Source organism: Peromyscus maniculatus, chromosome 5, assembly GCF_049852395.1.
Source record: "Peromyscus maniculatus bairdii isolate BWxNUB_F1_BW_parent chromosome 5, HU_Pman_BW_mat_3.1, whole genome shotgun sequence".
Classification (NCBI taxonomy): Eukaryota; Metazoa; Chordata; class Mammalia; order Rodentia; family Cricetidae; genus Peromyscus; species Peromyscus maniculatus.
In genome coordinates, this window is record NC_134856.1 from 113,068,221 (window position 1) to 113,077,548 (window position 9,328).

The following is a 9,328-nucleotide window of genomic DNA, read 5'->3' on the forward strand; positions in this document are numbered from 1 at the left end:
TACTGCGGAGCTTAGGGAAAAGGAGCCGGGCTCAGGGCAGTAAACTGACACTCGGGCTCTGTGTGTGGTATCCAGGCAGGGTTTGATGGAAAAAGCCTGCTTCCACTCAACTTCAGGTCACTGTCTGGGGCCAGTCCCCTCCCCCCGCACCCGCCCTTTCCTCTGTTCCTCAGACCCACCAGCTCTCTGCATTGGGAGCATTCCCCATGCACCAGGGTACTGAGAGCTGGTGCAGCCCCCCCACCCCCCGGGGGGGGAGCGGACCCCACTCCCGCTCCACAAGACTCTGGCTGCATCTTTCCTGGGGTCCCTACACCCTCCTCCTTGCCCTCCCACCTTCCCAGACTCTCCGGCACACATGGCAACCCAGTGCTTTGGGGGGGGGGGGCGATGCAGAAGTGTGCACTGCAGCGCCTCGCATTTGCTCCCCTGGTGGGCATTTCTGTCTCTCTGGGCCTAGCCACCAGCTCTTGTGTGGCCAGGCCTGCTTCAGTCTCCAGCTCTCTTTGCAGCCCCTGTCCGGGGTCAGACTACATTTCCCCGCACGTGTAATCCAATAACTAACTGTCGGGTCTCATTGGAATGATTTCTCCCGAGGGCCATCTCTCTCGGAGCCTACTCTTACCGAGATGAATAAGACACAACTGGGGGAGTGTTCTCGGACGAAGTGAGCTTGACCATGGCACGGGAGTTGGGGGGGGGCACCGGAAGACTGACGCTATAAACCCACTGGCAGCTGTGCGGACCTTCAGTGTTGCCGATAAGCACTGCTATCTCCTCACCTTGGGGTCTCTCTCTCTCTCTCTCTCTCTCTCTCTCTCTCTCTCTCTCTCTCTCTCTCTCTCTCTCTCTCTCTCTCTCTCCCACCCTTTCTTCTTGAAGTGAACACACGACAAGTCAGTGGAAGGTGGAAGCAAATTAAAGCGAGTCCATCCGACTCAAGTGTCCTGATTCTCTACAAGTTACCCCGGGTTTCTCCACCCAAACCCCAGTGCTCAGCTTAAAATATGTTCATAACTACCCCGGGGCCACAGCTCAAGGGCGCCCAGTGCTTGCCCTCTACTATGAACTCTCAGAAGCCTGCAGTCCAGCCAGAGAGAGAAAGGGAGAGGCAGAGACCCAGGATTGGCACGTTACCTTGGGACGTCTGGCACCCTGGCGTGTGGCTGAGGGCGGCACTGTCTAAATGAAGTTGACAGATGGTGTCAGTTCGGGCACTGGGGATCGTGGCTAAGGAGGCTCTTCCAGGGCACCGCTGCCCCAAGACTCAGCCCCCACGGGGTCCGGCAGAGGTGGAGGAGGGGCAGGGTGGGTCCACTCGCGGGGGGGGGGGGAGGGGGCGGGGGATCTGGGATAGGAAATGGGCTGCTGGAAGGGACAGAGAATGAATTGCTGAAGTAAGGGGTAGTCGAGCCTTGCCAAGGTTGGGAGTTCTCCTCCCAGCAGAAGGGGAAAGGGAAAGAGACTAGAGAAGAATTAGAGCGAGTAGGACCCGGGAGAGTCAGGGGAGGCGATAAGAGCAGGAGCCCGCCGCCAGGTCCGGAGGGGGAGGAGTGACGCCGGCCCAGTGCGCCCTCCCCGCGGCGGGCGGCGCGGAGCGAGGAGGGGGCAGGGCGGGGTGGGGTGAAGGGAGGGAGCGAGGGAGGGAGCGAGGCGGCCGCAGGGAGGGCGCGCCAGGGAGGAAGTCCAAGAGACAGAGAGAGGAGCACTCCTGAAAGAAGACGACAGGCTAGTCCCCGGGGTCCAGGCGAAAGTCTCGGCTCGAGGGCGCAGCTGTCCGGCTAAGGACAGCGTCGCCTGAGTGGCCCAGGAGGTGGTTGCGCAAGGCGCCGGCCGGAGGCTCGGAAGAGGGATGCGCGGGGCGTTGCCTCCGACCCGCCGCCGCCGCCGCCCGAAGCCCCAGAGGAGCTGAGGGAGGCTCCGCCGAAGCACTGGCCCGGAGTGGCCCCGGCTGCGGCGCAGCCGGCGTACTAGGGCGCTCGCCCGGCTTGTGGGCCGACCCGGCTCCGGCGCCGCTGGTCCCGGTCCGGGGTCCGCCCCCCAGGCCCGGCCTAGCTCCCGGCTCCCAGATGACCACCGAGGGCGGGCCCCCGCCGCCCCCGCCGCGCCCGCCGCCTGCCCCGCTCCGCCGCGCGTGCAGCCCGGCGCCCGGCGCGCTCCAGGCCGCCTTGATGAGCCCGCCGCCCGCCACCACCCTGGAGACCACCTCGTCGTCGTCATCTTCATCCTCTGCCTCCTGTGCCTCGTCCTCTTCCAACTCGGTCAGCGCTTCGGCGGGTGCCTGCAAGAGTGCGGCGGGTGGCGGCGGCGGCGGCGGCGCGGGCTCCGGGAGCGGGGGCACCAAGAAGGCGACCTCGGGGTTGCGGCGGCCCGAGAAGCCGCCCTACTCGTACATCGCACTCATCGTCATGGCCATCCAGAGCTCGCCCAGCAAGCGACTGACGCTCAGCGAGATCTACCAGTTCCTGCAAGCGCGCTTTCCCTTCTTCCGTGGCGCCTACCAGGGCTGGAAGAACTCCGTGCGCCACAACCTCTCGCTCAACGAGTGCTTCATCAAGCTACCCAAGGGCCTCGGGCGGCCCGGGAAGGGCCACTACTGGACCATCGACCCGGCCAGTGAGTTCATGTTCGAGGAGGGCTCGTTCCGCCGGCGGCCCCGCGGCTTCAGGCGGAAGTGCCAGGCGCTCAAGCCCATGTACCATCGCGTGGTGAGCGGCTTGGGCTTCGGGGCCTCGCTGCTGCCCCAGGGTTTCGACTTCCAAGCGCCTCCTTCGGCGCCTCTGGGTTGCCACGGCCAGGGCGGCTATGGTGGCCTCGACATGATGCCCGCAGGCTATGATACAGGCGCGGGTGCTCCGGGCCACGCGCATCCACATCACCTCCACCACCACCACGTCCCCCACATGTCGCCCAACCCGGGCTCCACCTATATGGCCAGCTGTCCGGTGCCCGCAGGTCCTGCGGGCGTCGGTGCAGGAGCGGGTGGCAGCGGTGGTGGCGGTGACTATGGGCCGGACAGCAGCAGCAGCCCAGTGCCCTCATCCCCGGCCATGGCGAGCGCAATAGAATGTCACTCGCCTTACACTAGCCCTGCGGCACATTGGAGTTCGCCTGGCGCCTCACCTTACCTCAAGCAGCCTGCTCTGACGCCAAGCAGTAACCCCGCAGCCTCTGCTGGCCTGCACCCCAGCATGTCCTCCTACTCGCTGGAGCAGAGCTACTTGCACCAGAACGCCCGCGAGGATCTCTCAGGTAAAACAGGGTGCCCGGGCCCACTGGAGCCATAGCCTAAAGGCCGGGGCTACTGCATCTTCCGCCTCCACCGCTGGGGTCTAGGGAGCTGGGATGTTGGTGGTGGGGGATTCTGCACCCTATTCTTGGTTGGGAGGAGAGGATTTGATCTTACAGCCTTCTCTGATACTCCGCGGGCCGGTTGGTGGGCTCCAGAATTCTCAGACCGGAGAAGGGTGGTGCCAAGTCCTAACCTTCTTGGCCTACATCAGGACACTGCGGACTTTCTCCCAATTAGGCCAGACTCGGCTCTGAAAGAAGGCATGTGACTTTTGGAGACCTGGGTGGAGGGACTGGGTTTGGTTCATTTTGGTCTCCCTACTCTTTTCGAAGTTCCTTTTGCCCTACGTTAGTGCCAAAGGTAGATGACAGAGCAAGTGAGGAAGAACCGGGCGGCAGGGAAAGGGGAAAGCCGAGTTCAAGGACATTGCCAGTGAGGAGAGGCACCAAAGTCATTGCACACACACACACACACACACACACACACACACACGCACGCACACACGCACAGTGGATCTAGTTAACGACACAAGTTTGTCCTGAGCATTAGGGCATGGGTGCCCTGGTGTGATACCCCTAAGAAATGTGCCTAGAGGCCACTTGTAGTGTGGCTGGTTTATGCTGTGTGGGTTGCAGATTATGAAAATTTATTGACTTGTGAAAAGTGGTGAAGGGTGGGAGGAGAGGAGGGAGCGGAGGAGAGAATTTTGTGTTTGGCTAACTTTATCTAGAGGATAGCGATAAACCCTTATTAATTCCCCCGAGGCTCCCACAGGCTGCAGATTGAAATCTGGGAGCCTGTCTGTCAAGGGCAAAACCCAAAGGAGCTGTCTCCCACACACTTCCCACCCTGATCAGAAATTCACAGGGTGATGCCTAACTTCATATATTTGTGCCTACATGTGCTACAGGAGCTTGGGGCAATGGGGAAGCCGAGAAACAGCAAAAGATCTTGGAGAAATTTCCCAAATAAGCCTTTTAACTGGGGGTCTCAGAGGTTAACCAAACAAAGACAGTCTAGGCAGGACCACACGGGAGAGGATTTTAGGCTGACTTAACCCACAGAGAACAGAGTCTTGTTCAATTTTATGGGAATTTCAACAAGTAACCAATACAGATGACCCTCTCTCATATTCCCCACCCCACCCCCACCTCCCGCCCTACGGGCTGGCTGTCAGTCTCCCTCCTTCACACTGAACTGGAACCTATGCCTCCCTCCCCCTTCCCTGGGCCTACTGCTCTGGCCCTGTCCTCTCTGTCCTTCCCTTTGGGTGGACCTAGCTCACCTTGAACCCAGACTCCCAGGCTTCCCAGCTGTCAGGAATCTATACTCTAGGAAGAAACAAACTAGCAAAAGCGCAGCAAAGAGATTTCTGACCCTTCTTTTAGGTCCGCACCCCATGCCACGCACTCTAGGCCGCGCACAAAACCCCCAAAAGTCCCCGGATATGGCGGCTTAACCTTTAACTTGGACAGCATGAGAACTGTCCAGCCAAGAAGGCGGGCCTCAGGTCTCTTGCCCCCCCTTCCCCCCGTGCCTTGTCCTGACCTAGCCTTTCCCCGCAAGCGATAGCTTAGGCCGATCTGGCCCTGCTGCCCTTTATACCTGGGCATTTGCCCTCCTTTCTTCCTGGAATAGTCTTCTGATTTTGTCACCTCCAGTAAAGACCTTATGAGGGGGATTTCAAAGAGCCCCCGCGTTGTAAATGGGGACCCTGCAGGGCCTGGTTCCGAATGCTGCCCACAAGACTTGCGGCCCACTGAAGCTGGAAGGTCCCGCGAGGCCAGTCACAGCTGAGGCGGTGGCCCAGGGACAGCTGGCAGCCCCCAGCACACACATCGCCACGCACACAGCACGGCCCTCCTTCCACCGCGCACCCGCCCTCCTTCCACCGCGCACCCGCACGCGCCGCGCCCTCCACTTTCCAAGGCGGAGGCGGTGTCCTCAGGGAAGCAGTGGCAGCGGGACCCGCCGCCGGGGCCGAGAGTAGTCAGCGCTCATCGCGAAGCCCTGCGGGCCTCACCAGCCGGGTGTACGTGGTCCATCGCGGCCCATCCATCCGAGCGCCAGCGGCGACCTGGGGTGGAGGCTCGAGCACAGGTCCTCGCTGGCCCCAGCGGTGGCGGAGCAGGACCCCGCCGTCCCCCCGCCCGCGCTCACCTGGGCCGCTTCTCGGGAGCCGAGCCACGCTGAGTGGTCCCTTGTAGCCGCTGAGGTCGAGCCACATCCCGCCGATGAGCGGCCTGGTCGCTCGGCCAGTGGCCTGTGCCCCCGTAGGGCTCATGCGTCGCGGGCCGCACATAACGCTTTTCTTCCGCTTACAACCGCATTGGGGGTGACACAGGCGTGCGGCTGGTGCGGATCACACCAACCGGGTGCGTGGGGAAGACCTCGCAAACTCCTGCCCACGCGGCGGAGATGCGCACTGAAGCCCCGAGCCCGTTGCCCCCCCCCCGGGGGGGGGCAAGAAAGCAAAAGCAAAAGTGAGCGGCAGGTTGGTTCTGAGAGGAACCGACTCAAGCCCTGGGCAGCGGGACGCAGGCCTCCAGGCACCGCGCGGGGCCAGTACCCTCCGGGACTCCGTGCGCAGCTAGATGCCCCGGGCAAGGAGCACTTCTCGATTCCCTAAACTCCTGGCTTGTAAAGGCAAGGCCGAAAGGGTTGGGGACCTACGGAGAAGCCTTGCTGCCCCAGGATGGGAAGTGGGCTGCTCCCCTCACCTCTTCCCAGGTCCTTCTCCTTCAGGGCATTGTCTCTGTCATCCTCTGTGGACGATGGGGACAGCCCTCTGCTTCCAGCGTCTAGAGCTGAGACAGGAAAGCAGGGCTCAAAAGCAGAGGTGAAGGGGAGGTGTTGGCAGGGTACTTGTGCCCGGCGCAGCCTGAATCCAGGCCTGGCAAAGAGGTCTCCGAGTCCAAGAGAGGGAACAGAACACCTCTCAAGGAGGAGTTCTTAAAAACCAAAGCAGGGCTGGCGTCTTGGGGCTCCAGGGAGCTCTGAGCTGGGGGTTTTGTTTGTTGGTTGTTTGCTTTGTTTTGTTTGTTTTTCCTCCCCTGCCGGTTTTATAGTCATACACCCAAAGGCAACCAGCTGCTTCTGTACCCTTCCGTCAAAATACCACAAATTGAATTGAAATTTTAGAATATGTCCCACCATCATCTGGGTGACTTTCACTGAAACGATTTTTTTCTCTCTCCTCTCTTCTTTCAGTGGGACTGCCTCGTTATCAGCATCACTCCACTCCAGTGTGTGACAGAAAAGATTTCGTCCTCAATTTCAACGGCATTTCTTCTTTCCACCCCTCCGCTAGTGGCTCTTATTATCACCATCACCACCAGAGCGTGTGCCAAGATATTAAGCCCTGTGTTATGTGAATGGACAGAGCCCTTGAAGGCTGCTCTCCCTCTTCGGCCTTTCCTCCTCTCCCCTCCGAGAGGGGCAGCTAGGAACTACGACAGACTCACATACTGTGCACGCGGATAGCAGTAAGTAGCACGCCCGTCACTTAGACAAATGCCCAGGGGAGCCCTGCTCGCCAGATATTTGCCCACCCGTGGAAGAGGAGACTGTTGGCAAGGCAATGCCCGGAGGAGGGACAGAGAGAGGAGCTGACAGTAAAACGTTACTACTTGTAAGACATAAACTTTCAGTTCTGGGTGGTCATTGCGTTCACTGATGGGGTCTGAAAAGGGGTGTGTGTGTACGTGTGTGTGTGTGTGTGTGTGTGTGTGTGTGTGTGTGTGTGCTTTTCAAACAGGCAGTGCTAAAAGCACAGTATTTCAAGAAAGCCTTGTTTAGTTACCTGGCCCAGTAGGAGATTTTGCCCACCCCCACCCCCACCACTCCCTTCGGATACAGGTGCCAAAGAACGTGGTGAAGAAATGAAGAACCAGGGAGCCTGGTTTACGAAAGCGGCTCTCAGTATTGTGACCATACAACATTTCTACAAGGTTGTTTTTCTACCACCGTATTTTAAAGATATTTTTATGATCTTCGTATACTCACACTTCGCTTGTATTTTTAAAAGGAGGGTATATTTGCACTTATGTATACTTTTACAGTTTGCCAAAAAATATTTTGATGTAAGATTTTTTTTTCAATAAAATGTGTATAACAAATAGTTGTTTTAGGGACCCTTTCCTCCGCAGTCACCCTGTCATGGCCACACCTCCCAGGCAGCCTTGCAATTCCACACTGCCCACCCCCAAGTTGTATAACTGACATGATGTGAGGTCTCTGTTTTGAATAAGCCAGGCCAGTCCTGATTGTGGGTCTTCTCGGGGAGAAGACACTTCCGTCATTCCCTTCTCTGCTTCACTCTCACTGTTTCTAGCCAAACAAAAACCAGAAGGTGAAAGAGACTTAACAACAACAACAACAACAACAACACACACACACACACACACACACACACACACACACCCCAAAACAAAAAACAAACAGAAAAACCCAAACAGCAAAAGCTGGCAAGATACTGAAAGCCCAGGGTTTGATCTGAGGAAGCCAAGCTTTGTGCCCCTTTGTTTCCTTTCCTGTGCCCAGGAGTTCTGCCCTTTTGCTCCTTCCTCTAGCTGGGAGATGTGAGGGCAGAGCAGTGAGCCACCACCCAGAGCCTCAGAGCCTCCCACCTCCCACCCAGGCTGCAGTTTGCTTGGGGTGGTGGTCAGATCAAAGGGACCTAGAGGGAGCAGACTTGAGGCTTTAAACTGGCACCCCTCCACAAAGGCTCCCACAGCTTCTGCGTCTCTTCTTGCTGGGTTTCCCAATCCTGAATGCTGCCCACAGAACTGGCAGGACACGGGATAAAAATGAGAAAATAGTCCAGTGGGGCGGAAGGATTTATTTCCCACCCAGAATAACTTGCCTTGGGAGCAGAGCAATGTTCACCTTTCATCATGATGCAGTGATTTTCTCTCCAACTCAGGGCTAGATTTTTGTTTTTGCTTTTGCTTCTCGAGTGGGAAATTCTCTTTCCTTTCAGTCCACCCCCAGGCACTTATTGGTAACTCAGGAGAGCGGTAATTTTTTTAAAATTATTATTTCAATGAATCTCAACCTGAGGTGGGTTCAAAACTCTTAGCCATATTCTTAATCCTTAAACCTCTTTCCTGTATTTAAAAATAAAAATAAAAAAAAACAAGCACGGAGTTAAACACTTTTGTTTCTGCATTATCATATTTGCATTTAAATAGAGTATTTTCTCCACCACCACTCCCCTCCCCGCTTTTTGTCCTTTATTCTGAGTTACTCGGGGGGCCTGCTATAAATTATGAAGTCAGTCTCAGAGTTTGCTCCGACCACAGTGCTGTGTTTACATTCCTTCCAAGGCAGCCGGCATGGTCGTAATTTATATCCTAAACACTTGAACGTAACTTGTTTATACAGAGAATGACGGGACCTCAAACTCCAGGCGGGTCTGGCCAACCGCATCCGGAGAACCAGCGCGCCCCCTGGTGGAGCAAGAGACAGGTGCATGATGATCTGGGCTCCAAAAAGCGCTAAGACAAGACAAAGCTGGTGCTTATCAGTATAGACATTTAGAACACCTCACCGTCGGGAATTACGCTTTCCGCTTTTAGGAAGCACTTCTGATTTTCTCTATTGTATCCTTCCCGTCTACAGTTTCATCCTGAACGCTGATGGAGACTCATTAACCCTCCTGACCTTATTTACTATCTGCTAAGATCTTGACACCTCTAAGCTGCTAGAGTTCTCCTCAGCTAAGGTCACTGTTTCCTTCTGAGTCACAATGGCTTCTCTCTTAGCTTCCCCTCCCTCCAAGACACAAGCACACAGACATGTTAGCAGTCATTCTTCTTTTCATTTTGTTTTCAAGTAAAGAAACGTGTTTAAATGTTTCCGGAATACTGGTGAGACATTCTAAAATAAGTGCTACAGTAGTTTTCGGACTGAAAATAAATAACTCAATGAGGGGGGTCCGAATCTCTCAACTGTTTGTATACTTTGGGGACGGAACCCATATGCCAAACCCTTGCTCTGTCGCTGAGTTTACCAACCCACACATTTCATCAAGTG

The 9,328-nt window shown here is 56.6% G+C and overlaps 1 protein-coding gene across 1 annotated transcript; it reads left to right on the top strand.

The window, feature by feature from the left end:
* Positions 1 to 1,668: 1,668 nt before the first annotated feature.
* Foxf2 (forkhead box F2) lies at positions 1,669 to 7,999 on the top strand. Its single transcript, XM_006972294.4, has 2 exons — positions 1,669 to 3,252; positions 6,503 to 7,999. The coding sequence occupies exons 1-2, from the start codon at positions 2,070 to 2,072 to the stop codon at positions 6,664 to 6,666; spliced, it is 1,347 nt and encodes a 448-aa protein (XP_006972356.4). The 5' UTR covers positions 1,669 to 2,069; the 3' UTR covers positions 6,667 to 7,999.
* The last annotated feature ends 1,329 nt before the right edge of the window (positions 8,000 to 9,328 follow it).